This window comes from Ictalurus furcatus, chromosome 14 (genome assembly GCF_023375685.1).
Source record: "Ictalurus furcatus strain D&B chromosome 14, Billie_1.0, whole genome shotgun sequence".
In the NCBI taxonomy this organism is placed as follows: Eukaryota; Metazoa; Chordata; class Actinopteri; order Siluriformes; family Ictaluridae; genus Ictalurus; species Ictalurus furcatus.
Window position 1 is genome coordinate 13,252,333 of NC_071268.1, and position 27,537 is coordinate 13,279,869.

General features: G+C 38.9%; 1 protein-coding gene across 1 annotated transcript; it reads right to left on the reverse strand.

Annotated features, from left to right (window-relative positions):
* mrpl23 (mitochondrial ribosomal protein L23) lies at positions 1-27,378 on the reverse strand. Its single transcript, XM_053641678.1, has 5 exons — positions 27,252-27,378; positions 25,203-25,325; positions 19,422-19,504; positions 13,082-13,155; positions 1-601 (listed from the first exon to the last, which is right to left on the reverse strand). The coding sequence occupies exons 1-5, from the start codon at positions 27,266-27,268 to the stop codon at positions 437-439; spliced, it is 462 nt and encodes a 153-aa protein (XP_053497653.1). The 5' UTR covers positions 27,269-27,378; the 3' UTR covers positions 1-436.
* Between the last annotated feature and the right edge of the window lie 159 nt (positions 27,379-27,537).

The window sequence follows — 27,537 nt, forward strand, 5'->3', positions numbered from 1 at the left end:
ATATATGGAGGACTTTAATGGAAAATGTGTTCACAAACATTTATACATCTTTATGGCCTTAGGACATATGAGACAGTAACACGATAAAGCCATCAGTTTAACCTGTCCTCTGTGTTGCTGTGGTCTGTACTCAAAAGACATAATCAGACATGAATTGTGACCGTTCTTTCCGAGGAACCTAAACCCATGATGAAGGCGCTGTGTGCTGCTTCATGTTATCTGCACCTCTGCAGGGGATAACAGTAGAGCAGACACAAGGCTGATGATATACAAGGCTTTTGGGATGCATTGTGAGTTCAGATATGTTTAGAGACAGCACAGAATGTACCGTGTCTAGGAAGCAGAGGGCCAAGTTCAGGCGATATCGCTTCAAATAACCCAGCAATGCAAAAGAAACGTCTTACACGATAGTTCTCATGCCTTTTGCGATGTGTCTTTAGAGGCCAAACCATTCGGTGACTCCCCCTCTCCTAGGGTCTGGTTTCTGCCTCTGTTGCTCATCCTCCATGAATTTTTCCTGCATTGCCTCCACAGAGCCCTCCTCATGCTGTTTTTCCTTCTCGGGATAGATATCTGGAAACTGGAACGTCTGCTGCTGACCCTGTGTGGAAAGCAAATTGCCTTTAAGTTTAAGTAGAGATAACACGAAATGAGTCTACAGTCTCTCTGGCCACACCTAATTACTTTTACTGTAAGGGTTCTGTTTTACATCCAAATCAAATATTATCCATCACACAATTGAGACTGTGAATCTGTTCAGAAGATTCCTGGGAAAACTTAGTTATCCTCTACTGCATAATAAAAGAGGGTGGCTAAATCTTGATGATGGAGAAATGGGATCATCGGGGAAACTTCCTGAAAAACCAAAGGAGTACTGCTTGTCTAAATGCAAGACTTAAGGCAAGTGAGTGAACTTTCACTAGGACGAGCTGAAATATCTATGGTCTGCTGCTCTCTCTGATTTTACTACTAGCTGAAGACGTGCTTGGTTTTAATTTATTTAGAGATTGATGATTCATAATTTAGTCCATATCACGCCAATGGTTCTGCATAACACAGGGAAGTTAAAACAAACAGCTGTAGCTATTCCATACAAGCAATTGTCAATTTTCTTAAACGCTCTCTCTCTCTTCGTCTTTTTTGGCTAAATAAATATATTTTTTTATTTTTTAATAAAAAAAGGATTCAATTAACAACTAAAACTACTGGATAAAATGGAAAATATGTTTAAAAAAGGAAGCCAAAATAGTAATGAAAATTGGCAAACACACAACCATTAGCTTACTCAGTGCAATGGAATGAACTGAGGAGGAAGCCGACAGGGTGAGCCTATTAATACATTAATTAACAAGGAACGAGAAACAATAAATATCCCATACTTTTAGGTTTTCTTCTAACCTTAAGAAAAGTGAGTGAGAACATTATGACCTCCATCTGGAATGTTGGTTTCTGTCTAACTAAGCCCCCAAAAATGCATAGACCACTACATTTCTATGGCCTGGTCCCACCAGGAGGACAATGAGAAGTTCATTACTTTGAAAAGGGGGGAAAAAAAATAGCTGGCTTGGTCTCTCCAAACACAGTGGCTACATGCTGGTGGTGCTGCTTTCCCTCTTTTTTCACCAATGTTGTTCCAGAGATAAAACAAAGTTGGGCAGCAACAAGAGGAAACGGGGGGATTGCTGCAAGCCATGTTTAATGAGAAGCAGTGCCGCTCTGGACAAATACATTTTGAGTTCCAGCATTTCTAACGGACCGAGCTCTTATTTGGGCCGCAGTGAAGGAGCGTGGGAGTGGTGGGGGTACCTAATATCAACAGACTGGCCTCCAAAGCTCGATAGTGGTGTTCGAACTTAACCATGTAGGAATGCGAAACCCCACGCTATAAACACAAAGGACGAGCCAAGTCAAAGTACGAGAAACAAACCTAATAAATAGGTCCTTGGTAACGGAGTATCAAATCGGATGCCAAATATGCTCAGTCCTTTCACCTGTAGTAAACTCTGCTGAAGAAAAACACATTTAAGCCAAGACCGGCAGAGGGACCCTGTTTGCATGACAATCCAGCATGGGGCTCAAAAGTTTGGACACCTTGTATAAACACTAGAAGACCTCTCATGTGAACAGACTGTGGTCGGATTAAAGAACAGCGTATTCAGATCATCAAAACATTCACATACATTAAACAAGTCTCTTATTGCTGACAGCAGCTGCTGGTCTGTATGTATGTGATGTGTACAAAAGTTTATCTGAAGCTGGGGAACATTTCTATTCAGAAACATATACACTGCACTCCCTACCGAGTCAACTAGTGGATTGTACAACATAGAGTAAGCAGGACCGCGCTTAGAACTTAAAACTAGCATTTTTTCACCAGGTGCTGCACACATATTACGTACTGTCACATTCCATGAAGACACAACAATTTCTCCTTCTTTCAACGAGAAAAGTGGGGATAAAACAGCAGTGTGAGTGTAGCATGGAACCCAAATAATGCTCAGCCAAGATATTCATTTTATTGTTGCTGCTGCTGTTGTTTAATCTTACTTTACAAATTGCACACACGGAGAGGCTGTTTTAAAAAAATGGACATGTATTACAAATGCTGAAAAAAAAGGAGCTAAGCAAAAGCAGAATCAGGAGAAGAACTAAAAGTCAGACTAGGTGGGTGTCCTGAAGTACGGAGAATGTACGTGATCAAACACATGAAATCCCGTGGCAATGATTCCTTTCAAAAACTGAAAATAGGAAAGTGGAATGGGCTGGGGGCGACTTCAAATTAACGTGTAAGAAGAATTTAAAGTAACTAACTGTCAAATATGTTGGATCCATGATTAAAACATTTTGCCAAATCTGTTGCATGTAAATGTAATTGCCCCGTCCTGAACTCTAGCGACTTTTTCACAATCATATACACAATCAGTTAAACAGTAACAGCTGGCAGGACTTGGGCTGGTCTTGAAAAGATCAGCAATAACAGAGAGAGCAACACCCTGCCAACCTCACTCACCGTTTTTGTCTCTGATGTGTGCCCTAAAGTGATGATAGCAAACAACATGAGCAAGTTGAAAATCAAAAAGTGCTGTTGAGAGCTTTAAGTAAATAAGTAAATTGATTGGAGAGAAAAAAAAATGCCTGTCACACATCCTCCTGAGTAATATCCAAAAAAAACTGTCTGTAAGAGTGGGAACAAGACATGCAGGCACTCCTGTATCACTTCAGTGATACACTTCAAAACTTTCTCACCACTTCTCTGCTTTATTACACCAACATTAAATATAAAGCTTATATTCAGATACACTTGGTTTAAACAAGCATAAATATTACCAGGTTGGTTGGAGAAATGTTGGAAGACTATTAACGAATCCATTACTAGTTGCGAGATCAAGAAATGCAGGAAGATGCTTGTAAATAGCTCCTTCTACCAGGCTTACTGGGTGGGCCACACTGTTACTTCCTCTGAGTTCAAAGTCTAGGCTATTAACTGATATACACAAACCTCGGCTATTTATCTGCACTTACGATGCCTCATATCTCTGGGTCTTGACACACATACCAGAAGCTGTAATCAATGTAGGAGAGGAGTGCTGGTAACAGGAAGAGCAGTCAGGATGTAAAGTCAGTCCCAAAACATGCGATGAGAGAAGGTTAAAGCTAACAACGTGCAGAATTCTTAAAGTAAGATATTACACGTAGACATGCCAATTTTGATCATTTTCAGATTTTGGAATAAACTGCATCTATAGCATCTCTTAATCTGATACTAATAAAAATTTAAAAACATCAGAAGGGTGTTATTTTCACTGTTTTTGTTCAGTCTTGACAACAGAAGATGACTTTAAGCTCCACCCACTTGGCATAATCATGTCATATATCCTTGAAAAGCTTGTTTCCTGATATGTGTGTGTGTGTTTCATTATGATTATAGTCCATTTCTGTTATAAATACCACTAACTAGAGTGTAAACACAACATCAAAAACATATGCTGTCCTCCTCAAAATTATTAATAATTAATTTATCGATTGATTAAACAATGAAGAAATAACATAAGGAAAAATTAGGATTTTTTGTTTCTTTTATTCAGTATGCAAATTGACACTTTTAATTCAACGAAGTCTCATCTGCATAAAATAAATGTAATTTTTTGAAAAGGTTCCAATACAAAAAATAAGAGTATCGCCAATCAGGAAAAAACTGATTGTGATATCTACACTTTTAAAAAGGTAGCCCATTCACATGTTGTGCCTTGCCTTAAGGTGCATCATAACTAGCAGTGCGTAAACTGATCAAACTTTGAGTCATGTGCCATCAGCGGTCAATCAGTAATATTATGAGACAAACAAGAAACACTACATCCATGATCAAGATGTAGGGAAGCAGTTAGCACCCACTTTTCAGTACAACATATTTCCTTGAAGCAAGAGCTGAGATTTACAAAACTCCAATTTCTAATGTTTTAGCTAATACATCACCTTTAACTCCCTACTGTGCATGTGTGTGCACATGGGACATGGTTTCCTGCTGTGTAATGCATCCTAATCAAAATTAGATGCAGTTTTGCATTACGTAGCATTTTTCCATTGTTTAGGTAGACATACAGTTGCAATCAAAATGATTCAACCCCCATTGTAAATCAGGTTTATTGTCAAAATTTACAGATTTCAGTTGTTTGCAATGAACACATAAAACATACGCAATTGAAATAGTTCAACACAACGAATGCTCCAAGTGTTTCCAAAAGTTCAACTGAAAATGCAACTTTTCTGAAAAACCCTCGAGTGACTGCAGCAAGACTTGGTGGCAACAGGCACTGAGGCTTCAGTGAGCACAGTAAGGCGCGTACTAAACGCAGAAGATGTACACCACTACTGACCCAAAAGCAAAAGAAAGGTCGGCTCAAAATCATATAAATAAGCCACAGAAGTTTTGGGATTCTGTTCTGTGGAGCGATTTTCAGCACGATGGATCAGCGGTATGCTTGGAGGAAGAAAAATGAAAAAAAGAACACACTGTCCACAGTCAAGCATGGTGGTGGCTTGGTGATGTTCTGGGGCTGCTTTGCATCTTCTGGCACTGGAAACCTGCAGCGTGTGGAAGGCAAGACAGATTCATTGAAGTATCAGGAAATCCTAGGAGAAAACGTCATGCCGTCTGTGAGGAAGCTGAAGCTTGGGCGTCATTGGACCTTCCAACAGGACAATGATCCCAAGCATACCTCAAATCCCACCAAGGCTTGGTTGCAGAAGAAGTCCTGGAAGATTCTACAAGGCCATAACAGTCACCTGCTTTGAACCCCATAGAAAATCTCTAGTGGGATTTGAAGAAGGCGGCTGAAGCATGCAAACCCAAATTACTGAACTGGAGGCCACTGCTCATGAGGAATGGGCTAAGATTCCTCAGGAACGCTGCCATAAGCTGGTTTCTGGCTATGCATCTCATTTTCAGCAGGTCATAACAGCAAAAGGGTGCTCTACTAAGTACTAAATATTCTTGGGGTTTAATAATTTTGAAACTGGAGAAATCATTAGAAGTTGCATTTTCAGTTAAATTTGAGGAAACCACTTGAAGCATTCATTGTTTCAATTGCTTTCGTTTGATGTGTTCATTGCAAACAGCTGAAAGTCTGTAAAGTTTGACAATAAACCTGATTTCAATGGGGGTTGAATAATTTTGATTGCAACTGTAGTACACAAAGCAGGTGATGTCAATTATGAAAAATACTGACATGGATTTTTATTGTTAACGTTACTTGTTGAAGCTGACTATAAATGTTCTGGGGTAATGCAAATGTCAGGCTAGGGTTTTTTTTGTTTTGTTTTTTTAAAGCAATAGTGCTCAGGGACAGAACAAAATGACATTGTTCATAAGCAGCAAAAGCACAGGTTGAGAAACAAATAAAGGAAACAAACTTGACCACAGCTCAAGAGCAAGCTGTTCTTAGCCAGCATGTGAGCTCCTCTCTCCAACCTAAACTTCGACCACCATTTAACCACAGTGACAATCCTTTGGGCTTAAATAAATGATTTATGAGCATGTTTATGTTTAAAATGAGGCATACAATATAAAGCACCATTCTGTCAACGCCTCCACTGAAAATTTCTAGTCTACAGGAATTGGTATAATGTATAATCAGGCCTAATGGAATTCATCTGAATAGTTATTAAAGAGGCAAAATTTAAATTGAAATGAAGTGTGTGTGTTTAATTTACATTGCGATCTCAAGCTGTTGGCCACAGAACAGAGATCTATAATTGGCCAAAAACCAAAATGATTGGGAAAAAACACACTATTATGACTTGCAAATATGACCAAATGTGGTGCCTGATTGTCCACTCTGCTTTTCTCCCAGTGTAAACAGCATGGTCCCAAAGGCATATTACAGAGCTCTGCAAAGACCAGGGGATCTGGCCCATCTTTGGTCCACCTGGACCCAAGCCAAGCCGCTTGTCCGCCTGCCGACCCCAACGCCTTCCTCGTCGAGCAGCAGAGGGCCAGTGTTAGAGGAACACACTTCCTCTAAACATGAGTCGAGTGACCCAGCTGTCAAAACCAACTGCCCACAGCAGTTGAGAACATGATTCATGCTTGGCATTCCCTATGCCAAGACACAGCTGCCTTACAAGAACCAAGCAGGAGAGAAAGCTTTAGTGTCTTTGTTCCCGTAAACACTCTAATGAAACTTCAATGCCAAGGAAAAGTAGTGCTATGGAAAAATGAAACAAAAAGTATTATGTTTCCTCACTGAGACAAGCCATAAGCCAGACATTTCACCCATTACTGCAAAACAGAAGCGTGTTTCCACTGTGATTGCGAGCCTGTTTTTCCCGCTGTATTGTTCTACACAATCATCTGGCACAGAGTCCAGCTTGTTAAATAAATACAGTCAAAGCCAGTGTGAGGGAAGGGTGGGAGTGGTGGTACTTTCAGCCCTGTATCAGAAATCAGTCATATCATTTTTAAGCCACTGAGTCACTCATTCCATAGTGTCCTGCCTGACAACAGTGAGACCTGCCTACTTGTTCAGGCTTGTCAGAGTCTTGGCTATTTTTTGGCCCACCAGAATATTGGACCCTGTCAACAGCACCTAAAGATAAACCCAACGGTGTTGAAATTCCACCAATAAACATGATGTCTAGACCCTTTCCTCCATTTCCCGCATTAGAAATACACAAAGGAAAATTAAGCATGATTGGAAAAAAGTCAAGTAGCAAAAAAAAAAGAAAAAAAAGGGGGAGTTGGCAGCATAACAGGAAGACCAGTGCCAGTATCTTTGAAATTTATTCAGAAAATGAGGCCAAAATGAAGCTGGGTGGTGCCTCAATGTTGAGTGACTGATCAGAGTAGCAGAAGAGCACGAAAAGGTCAAGCATAATCAAAGGATTTTTATTACTGAAAGTGTTTACAGTGATATCTAAATGAGCGTGACCTGCAGGAAATGATAGCGCCGAGAAGCACAAGTCATCTAAAAGAGGGGGTGATGGGTTTAGTATGTTCTTCCTTATGTATGTGCCTGCCGACTCTTACAGAAGCTGTCATGCAGTGGCACCCTGCTGAAGAGCTGCATGTGTGAGCTGACTTCAAACAGGATGCCAGAGACCTCTACTTTCCCTTTCCATTATTTATGCTGCACTCTCTCTTCCCATCTTTCGCCTCGTATGAAATTGCTGTCGTCAAATTGCAAAATCTTGTTGGAAATTGTGCACTTTCGCATATTTCAAAATCAACATCCAAAATTCATATCATTGACGTTTTCTTGTCGCTCGTCTTTTTGAAATAAATGGGACTCTTTCTGGGGTTTAAAAAAAAAACAAAAAACACACAACTGCCATCAAATGAAAATCTTTTCTCACCATTTACACAGAAAATACAAGTTGAGCACCTCCACAAGCCTTGAATCCAGCAAGTTGATCTTCTTGCTCATAAGAAAACACGAAAAATATGAATTGTGTGACATGGTGAGCAGAAAGGTGGTGCTGTTAAAAGAAGAGTTATATTCAAAATGGTTTATGTGAATACAATTTCTCCGAGTTGATTCAGCAACTACTTCAGGAGAGTTGAGATTCAGAATTCAACAGGAAGCCAGCTGTGATGTGGAATGGTGGGGGATTTTCCCAGCCATTTGTCTTGGACACAGGGGAAAAGCTCCTCACTCTTTCCTTTTTGCTGCTAAAAGCTAAAGCTTACTGTACCCTTAAACGTAAAGAATCCAGATCAATGAGGTCCAGGGGTCCAGTGATATGTCAAAATTAGCAAAGCCAAATGTTGCCACCTAGTGTTGATAAGATCAAGATTTCGATTTTAACACAAAACATCCTTTTTTTTCAGTGAACACTCAAAGGGTGTTAATTTGCTTTGGGTCAAGGGGGACACACTAAGAAGAAGGAAACTATTTGAATAGGAAAATAACAGTGTGCCTGATCCAGATTGGGTTTCACACTGTTTTGTTCCCTGACAATTGAGAAGGGTTTGCTCCAAACCCAGGTAGAACATCGTGATCTGACCCAAAAGGTAGCCTGGTTACCAGCTGGGCCAGACTGAAACACTCCCCCAATAAAAACTCTGGGTTCTGGAGACGAGGCAATGAGATCTCTAACAAACAACCAACAATTAGCAGCAGCAACAGCTGATAGGTACTGCCAAATACTAGCAGGCACAATAAGACCCCTGCAGAACAACAATATGGGGGACGGGGCTGTTTGTGTATAGCTACACCATGGCCTCCTGGATCATTACACTCGTGTGATGAGAAAGGTCATTTCTGAATGGCTGTTTTTAAGTGAACCAACTCATATGAGTTTGGATGTTTTATCCTTCAGTGTTTTCCAAACGGGTTAAAAAAGTACTCCCCGCCTTCTATTCACAAGGTAACTGTACACTAAGTTGCTGGTTTATTAGATACCTACCTTGCATCAATAGTCAATGGCCAGTATATCATATACAACAATTATAAACATGTACCTTGTAGGTATACAATTATTGACAGTAGGAGAGGAACCATTTCCAATAGTTTCCGAAATTTCCACATGAACCTGGTTAAGCCCAGAATGCTTTTAAACTGCAAACAGCACATTGTTTTTGGCATGGTTAGCTAACTGTACTCAGTGCGATAAAACCACGCGGGTGGGATAGCTTGATGTAGGTGTTTACGCATTCTCTAATTAACATCTGGGACGACAATAAAATTCAAGCACAATTATAAGAAGGAAATAGATGGGAAAAAATGTTCACTTGGCCAGATACCGCATACTTAAGTAAATAGTTTGGTTTTACTGTAAGCGATGACCATTAGACTCAAATCTTTCAGCCATTCAGATGAACACTGCTTTGAAAGGATCCTTTAACTGCTGGACATTTAAGGTGAACGTTATGAATAAACAGGAATGAGATGAATAATCATTTTGTAAAATTAATTACTGGTTAATAAAATGTTATTAAACTGTCAGGTCCTCAGTGTGGTTGGTTGGTCAGGTTCATGCACACAGTCATTCAATCGATTAATTGATTATAGAGACTTGTACAGATCACTAGCCCGGGGATCTGGGACAAGCAGATATTTTTTCCAGGTTATTTTTTTTTTATTTATAGTTTCCCAATGGACAAGTAGGTTTAACAACCAGAAAAAAATGACTTTTTACTGACTTTCGCAAAATAAATGTTTTCATTTGATATATACAGTACTGTGCAAAAGTTTTAGGCACCCTATTTTTTTGTACAAACTTTGTTATAGATTTTTTATTTTATGACTTCTACATTATCAAGTCAGTACAAAAAACATTTTAGATTCCCAAACATTAGTTTTCCAGCACAAAATAAATATTTTGTATGTCACTGAAGAACACAGCATATTACGTACCACTTTTCAGACCAAAAAACCACAATGATGGCTGCTGGGTTTGGCTGCAAAAATACGAAAGTCTCAACAGTCAAATTCTCCAGAAGAACCATGACTGGTTCTGCAAGATGCTCAATAAAACTTACAGCTCATTTCCTTATAAAACTGCACTAATTGTACCGGAGACTAGTATTTTTATTTTTTTTTTTGTCATACCAAATATCAACTTTGTTTCATTTACTACTGTTTACAGCACTTTACATTATTTTTAAAAAATGTAGATACATTTAAGGCATCTTTGCTCTACAGCATTTCCTTGCATGTGCCTAAAACTTTTGCACAGTACTGTAGCTATGTTCAACACAATGCACATCCACCATAATGTATGTGGTACCACAATAGTGCGATTATGAGTCATTACTCATCCACAACTATATTCTACCAAGACAAAGCTACATAATCATATATAATTATATTATATAATTTTATATATTATATTTTATATGTAATCTTATATTCAATCTATAAAGACTAGCCATACTCACCAGACTTTTATTTGTGATGCAAGGACAGAAAATGGCACATCATTGCCAAAACTGGCCAACAGCTTACTGGATTTTTGTCAAGGGTAGAAACACGAAATGCTACATTAGAAACTTTGTTAGAAGACGATATTCGTATAATTTTTTCTTAGTCTGTATTAATGCACTTTACTAACTCGCCATCCATTATTACAGTAGGATTCCAGGTTAAACAGAACATGGAGAGTAAATTGGAGCTTTGACTTTTCTGGAGGGCTAGCTAATGACTATCATTTGTCCAACCATGCATCCACACGTCTAGCACCAGCATCTAGTTACAAACGTAGAACAAATTTAGAACACTGAAAAGGTAATGCAAAGGGTGAGATGCACATAATTCCAGTTAACCATATGTACCTGGACGTTGACCTGTATATTTAATAATTGCACAAAATTGCAATACTGCAAAAACAAAAGATATCCTAATGACAAGATGTTTTCAGGCTTTCGGCATGCATGTTTCGAACAGACTCTGGATATGTTTCAAACAGAATTTGCCTGATTTGTCTTCCTTGACCCAGAGTGGCAAAAAACGGCATCAGCTTTGATAATAATGATTGTTTTGGTCCATCACTTCTGCCATTCTGTTAGTCTTGCTTAAGGCCAACATCTGCAGTTGCTCTTCAAGTGTCTGGTCCAACAAAAGTCAATTTGATATGTGGGAGACCTTGAATGAGCAAGTCTATATTTGCTAATAATTATAATAAGTTATAACTAAGTTATACCTGTGAAGACAGCAGCATAATTGCACATTCTTAACTACACATTTACACATTCTTACCATCAGTGGCAGCTGTAATTGCTACTTTAAAGCTATAATAGAAATATTTCCACATTATACTAGGCTGTGAAAACATGGAGGATAAGACCTAAAAAAAAATAAAAAAGAAAGAAAGATTAAAAGAAAAGAAAATCTTTCTTCTCCAATTTCTAAAACGCTACCACATTTTCACGAAATAGCTAATCTGTCAAAAGATTACTGCTCTAAAAACATTTTCATCCAAAAACTGTGCATCTTGGTTATGATCATTTGAGAAAACACTCAAATATGTCAGGACTTGTCTCACTGCACCATGACAGACTTGCACAGTTACTGCAGAACCTAGATATTCTCTTTCCTTTCGCTCAAGACCTCCCTGCCCCGTCTCTGGACCTCCCTGTTCTGGCACAGCAACACTATGCACTCAGTTGTCTCCCCGGTTTCACCAGTCAACCCCATTCACCACCCCCTTCCTCCCTCGCCTCCAACAGCTCTACACCCACAGTCCCGTCTCACGTCTGTTAGTTGGAACCCCGTGCCTCACTCCAATTCTGGAGTTTGTAAAACGGGGGGATAGAAAGGGAAATAGAGCTGGAACATTAGATCATGGAGTGTGTATGAGGAGGAGTTGGACGGGGGAACCACTGTGGGTATCAGGCCACAAAACACTCCCCCACATGTGGTGTCAATTAGGAACAATCTTGTTTTTTTACCCACCCCTGAAAGGAAAGGAGTATTTTTTTTTCTTGTGCAGTGTTTTTCTCTCTGCAAACCCACCAGACAAAATAATAATAATAATAATAATAATTAATTTTCATATCTACACATATCTAAGTTGAGCGCTGTCTTTTTAGGTCTCAGATTCAAACCTAAATGAACACATTAAACAAAAACTTAGTTGTGTGTGAAAATTCACAGCAGTAACATTTATTTTTTAAGCTGCAGATGTGTACATTTATTGCAGTTATGAAGTACAGGAGTAGTAATGCAGGCAACTTGAAGCTGGATTTGAGAGAAGATTAAATTGACTGCACAAAGGCAGCAAAGGAAGTGATTCAGCTTTTCATAAAAGGAAGCTCTCCTTTAAAATATTGATATATACTGATCCCATTACAGAAGGCTGTGTTTTAACAACTTTAATTATTTATTCATCTTCAGGTTGAGGCTTAGAAGGGAGGATAAACAATCTGATACCTTCTCTGACAACTTTAAAACTTCTGAAAACAAAGAACCTTTTCTAGGGAGATCAGAGGAGATCACTGGAGATATTTTCCTCCCTTTCAAAGCGGTGCACTTAAAACGCTAGGTTCCAACAATGACCCTGGATTCACCCCAAGCGCAGGTGTGAACCCTGCAGCTGGCGCTGCCTCTGGACCAAGACCAACGTTAACATTCTGGTGCCCACAGAAACAAAACTCTGAGCTGCCTGCGATAATAACCATACTTTGCCTGGAACTTTATACTATACTTCCTGCAACAGGCCTTGCACGTAACCAAAGACGACCTTTTGCCCCCTTCAGCCCAAGTGAGAATCTGGCTTCTCTCTCAGGAGAGCAGGGCCAAGTATGTGAGAGAGACAGACCACAAACAAACAGCACAGGGATGCTGGGAGTAGACCACAATAAGATGAGGATTTCACATTAAAGGCCACCTTTGCCTCAGGGTTCTCTAAAGAAACAAACTATAACAAGCCCTCCAAAAGGAGACAAAAGCTCATAATAAAACATTCTCATGAACAGATGATTGGGACTCTGTTGGAGGTTGTTTTACAATAGACTCCCTCTGGTTTAAACCGTATAACATTCATGTTTCTAAACATCGAGGTGGTCAGCAAGGTCGGTAACTCAAGATACGAGTTGTTCCCCAGACAAATATTCTCATTATTCTCCCCATGAGATCACACTCACCAGCTGAACATATGCCACTTTGTAATCTGGCCTCTTCACTCGCTGGTTTAAGTGGTTCCTTTTCTTGTTTGTACCTGAAATGGAGGAAAAGCTCATTAATGTGTTGACAAATGAGAATGGCAACATATTTTTGCTAATAACTGCCTACTTCCTAATCACCACCATCCTACACATCTCTTAAAAATACTGAACAATGTTCAGCAGGTTTTCAAATGCATCCAAACAAACAAGAAATGCTACTTTGCATCTCTCTCTAAAAGAAACAAAACACTCTGAACAACATATATATCTTGCTAATTAACGTGATCTTAAATGGCGCACAAGATTTATTTTATAATGAACTTCTGAGCTGACTATTTTCAATATGTTGCTATGTTAACTTAGTTAACAGTTTTCCACATTACCCAGTATGCCATTCGACTATCTGCTGATAGTGGCTCCAATGGGGATTAACACTGGCTTAATATCTACCTAAAGAGAGTCACGCAGCAGCAGCACATTAATCCTATAGTCAGTCCAGCTCTCTCACCTCCTCATCTGTACACTCTGCTCAGACAGATCAGCTTCCAAAGCTTCAACTTTCATGCATTCTGGAACTTTTCTGGAGTGTTTTTCGTCTTCACTACTTCTCTATAGGATTTCTCATCAATATGACATTGAATGTTACTGGAAAATGGTAAATAAGAAAAGAAGCTCTTGTTCTTTTCTTTTTAGAGCTAACAGCAAAATCTGACCATCGTCATTTATGTTTGAGAACGGCATTTCTTCTCTTATTAAACTCCATTGTAACTGTGCTAGCAATGTCCTCCTGTGACATCAGAGAGCCAAGACAACCACCAAGTTCTCATGGGAATAATCAAAATACAGCACCAACCAACTAAACATGTTTCAGGGTGGACTTTCCCTTTAAGAGAGTGTATCTGACCCCGAGTCTGATTTTGTGGGTAGAATTTGCACAGTCACACACAAAAAGGCAATTATTCTGCCTACTTCAAAACAATAAATGTCTTCACAGACAGAAACAGGGTGGGTTTTGCCTGTAAGAAAGCTCAGGTCCAGTGACTGTGAATAGCATGTTAACCTTTTACCAGATGGGCATGATGTCATTTTAAAACGCGTGGACAATTTACCTAAAAAAGACGTGGTGGTGGGGGGGGGGGGGCTTCCGATTTCTCAACCGCTGCCACATTTTTAAAAAAGGAACAAGTGTAAAAAATGACTGATGACATCATTTTGAACCAAAAAACAAGAAAATGGTTATGTATTACAATGACATGTGATCAGAGTAAGGTTCTTGAACAGCCTCAGTGAGGTAATGGGTAATAGTTCAGTAGAGGTGAAAAAAAGATGGTGGAGCCCTCAATTTAAGGTCGGCTGGTTCACTCCTGTAAACCAACACGCTGTGCTCTACTCCATCAGAATCCCACCCCGCACTCTATACCCCCTTCAAAAAAAATACATATTCTCCTTGTTTTGGGATTGTGGTTTGGCTAATACAACATTACAAATCCCACGACAGTGGGGTAACCATGGCAACTGCTTCCAAAATACCCCACCACACTCAGGGAGGGAAGAATGGATCCCTTGAGCGCTGGGGCGCAGGCCGAACCCTTCGGCCCACTCACACATCCTTTACGCCGCCAATGGAGTGGAACCCATGACGCAGACTGGGATACCTGCTCTGACGCACAAATGGATCACTTCGCCTTTGTTGTTGTGGGTGAATTTTTTTCCCCTTTTTTTCATTTTAATTGGTGTTCCACTATTTTTTCTGTTTTATGTGGCACTCGTAAAAAAGGCAGCAGCCTGCTTGCCGGCTCCCCACAACATTAGCACAAAGAGCTGCTCGCAGGGAAATGGGACTCCCGGTGGCTAAAACCCAACAGGGCACTCATAAAAGTGATTCCCTCTTGTATTCAGCAAATCGGTCTTGTTGCAATTTTCTGGGATGATAAACATTGTAATAAGCATCATTTGCTCGTCCATAAAATCTTTTACATACAGAAAAGCCTTTCACTTTCACCCCCTCCATCCAAACACTGCTATAAAATATAAAACCAGCTGTGTAACTCCTTGGCTGCTGTGTTTAACAGGGCATCCCAGGACAGCTGATGGCCAGAATGCTGGAGCAGCAGATTTAAAGATAAGTGTCTGGGGGTTGGGGGGGGGGGGGTCATGCAAACTAGCACTTGATGTCTTTTACTCTTATTGTTTTCCCCCACACCTCAGCTGCTGTTATCAGAGAACAAGGTTTCTCTGTAATATGAGGACTTGGAGACTCTATAATATGTTCTGCTTGGTGGCTTAGGCAATTTTATGGCAGAAAAAGGGATCAGCAAATACCAGGATAGAGACAATGCTTTATAGTGGAGTAGAGTGTCAGTGGACTTTTTTTTTTTTTTTTTTAAACTGTAAATCGTTTGGTTTTCTTCTCTGATTTCCTTCTGCATACTGCTACCTGTGTGTCAGGGCAAAACCTAGCCTGGTCTCAAATGCCTCAACACATGATGAAAGGGTGCTCAGTACATTTGTGTAGAAGTTCCACTACTGAAATCAATGCAGTTTGTGACTTCTGAATATGTGTTAATAATGACCTTAGAAAACTGTTCAATAAATTAGATAATATGAGTGCTCTGTCTGGTGCAACAATAAAGCTGTTGTATGCTGTGAAACATCTGGCTGTCTGGGGAGAAACCATCATTCACTGCAGCTGAATTCTGGCAAAAATAATGAAAAATCATGTTCTGTCAACAAAAAAATCATATAACATAACATACTTGCACACTTCAACTTTCAGAAAACAAACATACTTTACCAAATCAATATAAAAACGTTTAATGTTGCCTTGGATTTCTACGAAGATCACATTAAATAAAGAAGTATTACAAACATGGATGTAAAAAATAGTCTGTTTTAATTGCTTACTTGCGAGCTGTGGGTTAGGGTTCCTTTTTATAACAAAATGAAGGATCTTACTATTTAAGTGTGCTTTCCTAAAGCAATGAATACCATGCTTTGATCAAGTTGTTGGTTATATGCCATAGTGAAATGTATATAATGATTCAAATCCAATAAATACCCTAAATACTAAATAAAGTGAAGAGTGATCAGCGATCATGAGGATACAGCTCTTCAAATTCAATTACTGTTGTTAGGAGATAGGACAGGGTTATTTGTCCCTTTTTATAATAAAATGAAGGATCTTACTATTAAACATGAAATGAGTAACCCCCTTACTCACTTTTGGGGGTTAACAAGATTTTAAAATGCTTTAACTTTACATATTCTTAAGACATGTGCAGAAGAAAAATATATAGTCCCCTCTGATAGTACATGAGACATTTGGTTTTGAGATCAAAAGATGAGACAAGTTGTGAAGATAAACTCAAATGACATCACCAACAACCTCCATGGGGCAGGGGTGAAGGTACTGGGGGGGATAAGTATTGAACACATCAACATTTTTTTTCAGTAAATATATTTCCAATGAGGCTATTCACAAGAAATTTTCACCAGATTTTGGTATTAACTAAAAAAATCCAGAAATATAAAGAATTCACAACATTAAAGCCCATAAATAAAGTTATGTGTAATCAAGCAGAATGACACAAGAAAAATGTATTGAACACACTAACTGAAATTTATTTAATACTTAGTGGAGAAGCCTTTGTTTGTAAGGACAGCTTCAAGACGCTTCCTGTATGAAGAAATCAATCGGCCGCAGTATTCAGGTGTGATTTTGGCCCATTCTTCTAAACAAATCGTCTTTACTCTTGTTCAGTTGGATTCAAGTCAGATGATTGACTGGGAAATTCTAACACCTTGATTTTTTTTCTCTGAATCCAATTGAGAGTTTCCTTTGCTGTATGCTTTGGATCGTTGTCCTGCTGAAAGGTCCACCCACGTCTCATCTTCATCATCCTGGTGGATGGCAGCAGATCCTTCTCAAGAATCTCCAGGTAAACGGCTCCATTCATCGTTCCTTCAATTATATGAAGTCTGCCAGTACCATGCGATGAAAAACAGCCCCAGACCATGATGCTTCCACCTCCAAACTTCACTGTTGGTATAGTGTTTTTAGGGTGATGTGCAGTGCCATTACTTCTCCAAACATGGTGCGTAGTATGACAGTCTGACCAGACTACACTCTCCCAGTATTTCATAGACTTGTCCAAATGAGTTGTAGCAAACTTTAAACGAACTTCGTCATGCCTTTTCTTTAGTAATGGAGTCTTGCGGGGTGAGTGTGAGCAGTGGAGTGCATCGCCTATTGTTTTCTCTGTGACGATGGCACCTGCTGCCTCCAAGTGTTTCTGGAGCTCTTTCTGAGTGGTCCTTGGCTCTTGGGCTACTCTTCTGACTTTTCTTCTGACTTTTCTTCTGATTCCCTGGTCAGAAACCTTGCGAGGAACTCCTCTGCGTGACCAGTTGATGCCGGAGTGATGTTGCTTTCACTTGCGGATAATGGCCCTAGTGGTGCTTACTGGAGGATTCAGAAGTTTGGAAATACGTGTGTATCTGATTCCATCAATATGTTTTGCAACAATAAGGCTGCGAAGGTCTTGGGAGAGCTCTTTGCTTTTACCCATCATGAGATGTTTCTTGTGTGACACCTTGGTAATGACAAGCCTTTTTATAGACCATCAATTTACTAACCCAGCTGATATTAATTTGCACAGACAGGGGGTATAATTACTTATGGATTTCAGCTGGTTCCTTGCCTTACCTTGCCTTGGAGAACTGCTTTTCCTTAGCATGTTCAATACTTTTTTCCTGTGTCATTCCACTTTATTACACATAAGTTTATTTATGGACTTTAACATTGTGAATTCTTTATATTTCCAGATTTATTTCCGGAGTTAATACTGATGTCTAGTGAAAATTTCATGGGAATAATCTCATTGGAAATATGTTTACTGAAAAAAATGCTCATGCGTTCAATACATATTTCCCCCATTGTATCACCACCGTTAGCGACCATACCACAAGATTCAAACCACTCAGAAGCAGTAAGAATCAGAAAGCCGGACTGGAATTATAAAGAAATACAGAAATGAGCCACAAAAGTTCTGGAACCAAGAATAACCTCTACCAAATTTATGGAAAGGCCAAAAGCGTGAAAAAAGAAAGGATCTGCTCATGATCCAAAACATATGGGCTCACTGGTCAAGCATGGCGGAGGTAGTGTCATGGCTTGGGCTTGTATGGCTGCTTCTGGAACAGGCTCACTAATCTTTATTGGTGGTAGCAGCAGAATGAATTCAGAGGTCTACAAATATTAATGTATACAATTATTTATTGTTTCAGTTGTACAGGTATTTATGGAAATTATTTTCTTTCTTTGATGTTACTCATTCTATTGTGCTGCTGTGTCAATGTGAATTTTCCCTACGGGGGACCAATAAAGGTACATCTTATCTTCTCAAGAACATTCTGTCTGTCAATTTACAGAGAAATGCAGCCAATCGAATTGGGAGGAACTTTATCAAGCAGCAAGACAATGGCACAAAACACACTGCCAACACAACAAAGGACTTTATCAGGTGGAAAAAGTGGAAGGTTTTAGACTGGCCAAGTCAATCACCAGACTTTAACCTAGTTGAGCAGCATTTGATGTCCTAAAGAGAAGACTGAATGGAGAAACCTTGCCAAAATAAAAAATAAAAAACTGAAAGAAGCTGTGGTATAAAGCCTGGAAAAGCATCACAAAAGAAGAATGCAACAAGTTGGTGATATACAAGTATGTTATACAAGATATGCAATCAAATAGTATGTGATATTTACTTGAAGACCATCTTTTCCTATACTTTTGATCACCTAAAAATTGAGTGCTCTGCCACCAAAAGTGCCATCTTCTAAGTAGTTTAAAACATTCTGAAATTCTGATCTATCATTTCATATTTATCTTTTGATCTCAAAAACAAATGTCTTCAGTGTATAGCAAATATAAAATAATTGACCTTGCTTTTGCAATACTTTCAGAGGAGACTCTATTTCAATTTAGTACAACATGTACTTTTCAGAATGTCATCATTTGGATGGTTTTCCCACTGTGCCACACAAACATCATACAAGGGGCACAGGGAACTCACAAAGCAGTGGGAATGGAACTAAAACAGCCTGGTATCTGTGCTGAAAAAATATTTACACTGTTAAACAGTATGTTTTATACAGAAACCCATAAAATGGACAAAACGGTTCTGGCAAAAAGAGTTTCCCATTGTGTTATGGGAAAGTCTTGAGGAGTTCACCAACACCATATCACTCAGGTTAATGAAATTCAGCCCACATAAAGAAAGCAGGGAAGCCCTGATATACCGTGTAGCTGGAATCTACTCACAATACTGAATCCTCGTGCGCACTGCGGCAACAGGAACGTTGTAAATCTTCTCCAGGTAGTTCCTCACATCAAATTTGGTCATTCTGGGAAATAAGGAACAAAGAAAAAAAAAAGTTTTGTTCACTGCATAGTGCCAAGCAAACAGACTGATCTGGTCTTGGTATTGTCAAGGCACAAGATTATGTTTATGGGAGATGTCAAACAATAGTGGTGAGTTGTTTTCAAAACTCTAGACTCCTTCATGAAAAGACTATTTAAACACCCATACAATTCAATCGTGTTGATTAATGAATTACTGAAAACTGAAACGTCTTCGATCAGAGAATGTAATGCATTTCTTTCTTTCTTAAAAAAAACAACAAACGGGCACACTCGTGGGCACAGTTCCCTATGCATGAATCATCAAAGCCAAACATTTCTAAGATTACCCAGATTAGTCAGACTAACTCAGCTTTTCAGACGCTGAGTTACTTTAGAGCAAAGCACAAAAACAGACCTAACTATTGTCCTACACACCAAAAGAACAAAGATTCACACAAATTCGACGTGAAACAAACCATCTCAGGTCACACAAGGAATCTGCGAGAATGTAACATTAAACCACACAGCAGTTTTGATACAGAGATATTTGTTTAGTTGAGCTGAGTGTTATGTTGCTTTCAGGAATCGAAGAAGACACACCTATAACGTGAAAGAAACATTTTAACTGTGAACTACGTCTCGAAGTTGTTTGTATCACAGTATCACGTCTAGGGTGTGAGGAGCAGAGGACAATGCAGTACGCTGGATCCTGTAATTTATGTGAGACAGGAAAGAACTGTGTACGTGTTTGTGCGTGTGAGAGAGAGAGCGAGAGAGAGAGAGTGGTTGAGTGAGCGAGTGAGCGAGACATGATTCCTAGAAAGCAAAATACTCAGCAGGCAGCGAGTGGAATGGTAATCAGGACAAAATGCTTTCCGAGTCATTTGAGTGGAAAAACTGCGCCTGATTAGAGGGCAGAAATACACTTCAGATCCCGGCCCATAACTCTCTAAAACTCCACCACAAAGTCAGCTTGCCCAAGTTAGAATGGGGGCAATAGGGGCCATACTTCACTACCACTGTAGCACCAGTCATGGGGGGTCCATTACCACTAACTTTGTAGCCATGCTTCATAGAGCACACACAGTTTGTAATTTTACGTAATTTTACATAAGGTCCAGGGTTCAAGGAGTTCACAGCGATGAAAGCACAATTACTTCTCATGCCATTAAGCTAGGGATATAACTGAAAATTTAATAAAAAAATAAATAAATAAACAAATAAGGTAACAGTTAAGCTAAAGTTAAACTATTAAGCTCTAGATATAATTGCTGCAAAAAAATAATCTCATGCAAAATGTATCTGGAAGGAGCTTCCTAAAGTTCTCATAGACAACATTACTAAACAACACTCAAAAGGAGAAAGCATAAATATCCCAGTCAGTACAATTGGTTCAATAATATGTCAATCTTATCCACAAAGGGCCATTGTAGGTGCAGGTTTTCATTCCACTTGATTCCACCTGTTTAATCATTTGATCTTGGCTTTCAATAGACTCAGGTGCGGCTTCTGCTTGGTTAGAATGAAAACCTGCACCCACACCAGCCCTTTCCGGATAAGATTGGACACCTCTGCTTTAGACAAATCAGAACTCTTCTGGAAGGTCTTTCTGGTCAAACAATAAAGAACTCAGCAATATTTGGCAATAATTCAACTCATGAGGTTTGGAAAAAGGACGCTAATGTGTATGTCAAGAACACTATACACATCATGATATAGGGCTACTTCTCTGAAAACAGTACTGGGGCATTACACAACATCAAAGGAAACATGAATGGAACGATGTACCTTGACATTTTAGAGGAGAATTTACATTTACATTTATTCATTTAGCAGACGCTTTTATCCAAAGCGACTTACAAATAAGAAAAATACAAGCAAAGCGATATATCAAAGATACAATACAAGTAGTGCTACCATATAGGATCTGTTAATTGAGTTCCAGAAGAAGCAAAGTGCACAGAGTAGAGGTGTAAGTGCAAAATTTATATATATTTTATAAATATATATAAATTTAATTTTAAAAATTAAAATATATATATATATATATATTTTTTTTTTTTTTTTTTTTTTTTAATTTAATCTCATTGGCCAACAAAACGAATCTGTGAGAAGAAGATGTTTCAACAAGCCAATGACTCTAAACATACGGAAAAAAATAACTCAAGAAGGCCTTGCATTGCCGATCGAATCTCCTGTCCTGAATTTAGGCAGGCTTTTGAATTTGTGAGTCCATCAGAGGGACCCTCTTATCCTTGGAGTACTGAAGATAACTTGACAAAAGAAATGTGCCAAAATTGAGCCATGATGCTGCAAAAACTAATTGCTTCTACTGCCAACAATGGCTTTGTGACAAAAGTACTAATACTAGTAATACTACTAGAAAGTACTAATACTAGAGACCAATTATGAACTCGAGTGATGTAACTGAGGTTGTGGAACAGTCCATTCACAGACCATACTGACAGTGCTGGTATTTCTACCTCCGGGTTTTTCAGTGATTCTAATGGGCATAGTGGTAGGGTTCAATTTCAGGCCAAATAGTACAGATAGTGTCACTGCACAGGTCACACCCCTACACAAGACATTCGAGTAAGCAACAAAGTCCTAGGCGTTACATGGGACAGATCTGTCCAACTCCCTCATCGTTTCATGTACACAGTAGCCCTGCTCCCTGTTGTTCCATCTTCGCTCCTGTTCTGCGTTTCAAAAGGACCCCACCCTTCACACATAAAAGGTATTCAAAACAACACAGCTCGTCCCTCGCGCTTTCAAATGCACACACGTGCACACATCCTGCTTCTCTTAAGTCTTTCAAGCAGGCGATTCATCAAAGAGGTGAAAAAACAGGGCACTGAATGATGGATCTTTCCAGAATCAAATGAAAAGCATAAAATTACTACAGATGTTCAATGCATTTGAACAAACTAGAGATTAAAAAAAAACACACACACACACACAGCGCAGGGCTGCAAGAGAACAAAACATTGAAAAGTCATTGACATCTGGACTGGTGCAACAACCTATAGTCTCAAAGACAGATAAAGCCAGAAAGATAAAATGGCAAGGAAGTCTGTGGTCAAACAGAGATAAGAGAGGGGGTTACTTTATTTTCATAACCTTGTTTTTAACTCCTTCAACTTTCAGTACATAAGGACAGATGGCATTCAGTCCAATTTTGAGGACTCAAAAGAGTTTTATTGCAGTTAAGCACCTCTGCATTACGCTCAATCCTGGCCCAGATAGAACAGGGGGCACTGGCACTGTTCTACAGGTGAGGAGGATTCTCAGTGCACAATAATATACTCAAACGTCACAAAGGACTGAAAACAAAACCCTGAAATCTTTCCAGGTGAAGAAAAAATAAAATCCCCCCCACAGCTTAAGCGAGCACTAACAGATAGGATGATTATGAACTTGTGCACTTTGGAACGCTTACCAACGGGTTAAGTAAGATGTATGCCCTCAGGTTTAACTGAAAACAAAGCAGACTTTGTCCTCTTTGCATGTGAGCTCCACTATTAGAGCCCTCATTTACTGTTTGACTGCCTGTTTCATATTACAACGCTGCAGCGAAATAATAAATGCTTGGACGTGGCTGACGATGAACACACGTCATCGGCGCACACTGCTTTGTTGTATTAGAGGGTTGGCAAGATGTAAACAAGCCTGAATGAAGTAATGTCATTGATCGGGAACCTTTTCAAGCTATGTCTCACCAAGGGCTCTGGATAAAATGAAAGGCTAGCCTAGGACACACACACACAAAAACACACACACACACACATCTGTAAAACATGTTTATCTTTAACTCATTTCTGCTGTTTTCGTCTCTTTAGTTTTCTGGTCAACACTTGAAATGTTCAAGACATCAGAATATAACCTACAATATTGTAATCTCCATTATCACGCAGCATGGGTATGTACTCTAATTCAAACCAGGTATGTTTTGAAACACTGAATCTGACAGAAGACTGGGGTTTTGTTCAGTAATTCAGGTGCATTAGCAAATATTTTATTCTATATTGTACTATTCTAAAATGAATAAAAAAGCAAAAACAAAAAAAAACAACAACAACAAAAACTGCCTAGTGACGTGACTAAAACATGAAGAGCCAGCATTCTTTACTAAGGCTTGACTGCCACCTAGTGGGCACAATCTATACACACTCACAGGAACTTAACCAACATAGATGCACTATAATAAGTCTGTAATTACTGACTGTAGCCTCTTTGTTGCTGAACAATTTGAACAATTTGTCACCACCATCTAACCTGTGTATCAAATATAGTTAGATAGATATAGGTATAGAAAGATAGATAAATAGATAGATAGATATAGGTAGATAGTTAGATAGACAGATATAGATAGATAGATAGATAGATAGATAGTTAGATAGATAGATATCGATATAGATAGATAGTTAGATAGATAAAAAAAAAAGTAAAAAATAAAAAAACTCTCAAAAATACTCTCATGGATATCAAACAATTGCAAATACAATACAATTTTACAAAATAAATGTTAAATATAGATGTGCAACAATTATTGGCACCCCTATAAATTCATATGCGAAAAATATATTTGTCATAAAAGTCAAAATCAACACAAAAATGGTTTGCTGATCACAAAATCAAGGTCCTGCCATGGTCATCCCAGTCCCCTGACTTAAAACCCATAGAAAACCTGTGGGGTGAACTGAAGAGGAGAGTCCACCAGTGTTTGAAGGATCTGGAGAGATTCTGTATGGAGGAATGGTCTCAGATCCCTTGCCATGTATTCTCCAACCTCATCAGTCATTATAGGAGAAGACTCAGAGCTGTTATCTTGGCAAAGGGAGCTAGCAAAGTATTGACTAAAAGGGTGCCAATAATTGTTGCCCACCTATATTTAATAAAGTGTTTTTTTTTATAAACCTCTCTTTTGTTTGCAATTGTTTGGGATCTATGATTGCAGAGTATTTTTGTGAATTTTTTTTAACAAACGATCAAAAGTTTAAACAATTAAGTTGTGACAAATTAAGACAATTTTTCACAGCTCATATTTGCTCATATTTACCCATATTTACCAAGGGTGCCAATATTAGTGGAGGGCACTGTATATATATAAAGCTTCTGAGAATTAGAGAATTACTCTAAGATGATCTTAGAAGCGCTTTTACTTGTACTCTTTACTCTTCTAAGAGTAAAAATGTGGTATATTCGTTATTATCAGGGCAAATCTTAGTGAAGAGTAGCAGTGAATCCTGGGAGTAAATCGCAAACATGAAGTGTGATAGTTGCTCACTTAAACAAACAAACAAACAAACAAACAAATGTCATTTTTATTTAAAAAACACAACAAAAAACTGATTGAACAGGTGGAAAAAAGAAAGGAGAGCAAGATAGATCTGGAATCCATTCAATCCATATTTGTTTTGAAATTGAAATGTTATAACTGAAATGTGCATTATTTCACATTTACAATCCACATATTACACTGTGGCCCCTGACCATGCACAGAAAAGGTTGTACCTCAATCAGCTGTTAGTGCATTGTTAGTGCATTACTTTTTACTGATGGATGCTCCACTGAGGAGAGCTGTCAAAAGCTCTTATAGGTATTTGTACATGAAAAAAAGCGTACATATAGCTATGTACATGAGTGTGGCTGTAGCGTGGGTGTACCTAATAAACTGGCCTGAGTGAGAACAATACTTACTCCATGGATATGCGGAACTGCACAGTGTCTGGTGGCTGAGGTTTCCCCGGTCTGACCAGCGTCATGCTGAAAGTGGGCCGGAATATCCGCAGCTGAGGGTTACCCAACTGGTAAAGTGGATAACTGCACAAGCCAAGAAAGACATATGGGTGAAAACAAAGTCATTTTAATTCATAATTACATCATTCATACTGCACATGAAGTACTCAGAGGGGTGTTTACTTCTAAATGAAACTCTACCTTGGTTAAAGGGGAAACACAGACTAATAAATTAAAGGAAAAACCCACCCTGAACAACTTGAACATTTTAAACTTCTAAACTTTATATCAACTTGTCTGGCTATTTTCAGTGTGGTTAATGGTTTCCTAAATTGCTTAATCTCTACCTAAACAGAACGATGCAGCAGCGTTTTAATCCTTCACTCTGTCCAGCTCTCTCACCTCTTCATCTGTACACTCTGCTCAAACTGATCAGCCTCCAAAGCTTCATGCTTTAATGCTAATGTGTAGCTACAATGCCAACATATGCTGTTTCCACGTTGATGTGTTGATTAATCTGATATTGAATTTCACAGGTAAGTGGTGAGTGAGAAAAAAAGCTCTGGCTCTTTTGTTTTTAGGTGCCAGCAGCGAAATCTGACCATTAATCAGTCCCTACAGAATTTCACTAAGCTTTTTTGTGCTTGTTGCAGTCAAAAATTCGTTATTTTGCTGCAGCTTTTTTCCAAATCTGTGATTCAACCTGTGGCATATTTTCTGTGGAAAACTACGTGAATTGTCTTTCACAGTGATGTTTGTTGGTAATTGAGACCTTTTAGCCGTAATGTTCGATGCATGTGAATCGAAGAGGGCTTTGGCTGAATGCACGTTGTGACCGTGTCACATGACGCGTCCTGGCCCAAATCTGTTGAAAACCTGCTCTAATTCTGAAAAAATTGCAAGCTGCTCCGCATATTGCAGTTTCCTGTTTTGTGTTCGCAAAATCACAAAATCCTGTAGGGACTGTTAGAACTACCACTAACTCGTCCCAGGAATAATGAAAATACGGCACTAACCAACTAATCGGCATCCGAATCACTAAGCACATCATCAATATTTCATTTGTTTTCAGAGGGTGGAGTTTTACTTTAAAGAAACGGTTCAGCCAAATATGAAATGCAGACAATCTTCCGATCTGGACACAACTGTTGGACGAGCATGTGTGTGATGATTTCGGTGTGCAGTTTGAACAATCCTTGTTCTTCAGACACCAATGATTCGATATAGTTTTAGTTGTTTACCACTTTTCACAACAGACACTACCATATGGCAGCTTTACAGTAATCTGGGTGTAGGTTTAGATCCTAATGAGCACGCCTGGGGTGAGACTGGCAAGGAAAACCTTCCTGAGACGACATGAGGAAGAAACCCTTAAGAGGATCCTGTCTGATTTCTGGGTGACAGCTATAAGTACTATTTACTAAATATATTATTTATTAATTTTGTCATTGATATACATCATTGCTATTATTTATTACAGATTACAATTGTTCCACTCCATTTAATGCACTCTGAACTGCATGAAGCTGCTGTAGGATGAATCTGCACTGTAATGTAAATTACAACTGAGCCTACCAGTTCCACTTAATGTGTAATATTTGTATATTAGGATGGTAACTGTGTTGTCTCATATGTGTGTGAGACTATATCATGTCGTGACCGAACACCAAGGAAAATTCCTATTACATAATATAGCAGAATTAAATGTATTGAAGTGATACAGAAGGTTCAATAAAAAACACAGGGAAGTCTTTATAAGCACAGATGTCTTGGCTGCTCGACTTAATGGGGAAACTGGGCACATTTTATTTTTGTCCAAACTATTTTACAGACTCGTTTAAAGATTATACAGGCGTACACCTTTAGCTAATATTTTCATTTCGATGCATCCCATCTGCTCAGGTCGCTATGCTAGCACGCTAACCACTAAGAGCACGCAACAACACAGCGTTTCCTAGTAATGCTATTTAAAATAAATAATAATCATAATAACATAGGATTAATCCTTACATTAATCGTCTCGACATGTTTGTAACTTCTCTCTGAGGCTGCTACATAAGTTGTATGTAGCTTTGTTATTCAGATTCTGACAACAAATGTGCTCAAGGTCCTCTGTCGCGTCCACTATGACGACCAGATGTGACAACACATTTCAAAATACAAGTCCGCGTCCGGCGATAGAGAAATAGCATTAGGTGATCTCAAGTCTATGAAGAGATGTCCCAAACACTGTATTATCCTAATAATACGCTGTAAATTAGATTAAGTGCAACTGATTTTCAGACAATTTACTCTG

Excerpts from the sequence above, each read along its gene's own strand:
- mrpl23 (XM_053641678.1), bottom strand. Across the intron at positions 13,156-19,421 it reads GCGCACGAGGATTCAGTATT|GTACAAACAAGAAAAGGAAC; the intron begins GTGAGTAGATTC and ends CCTCCATTTCAG. Across the intron at positions 602-13,081 it reads AAGTGGCATATGTTCAGCTG|GGTCAGCAGCAGACGTTCCA; the intron begins GTGAGTGTGATC and ends CTTTCCACACAG.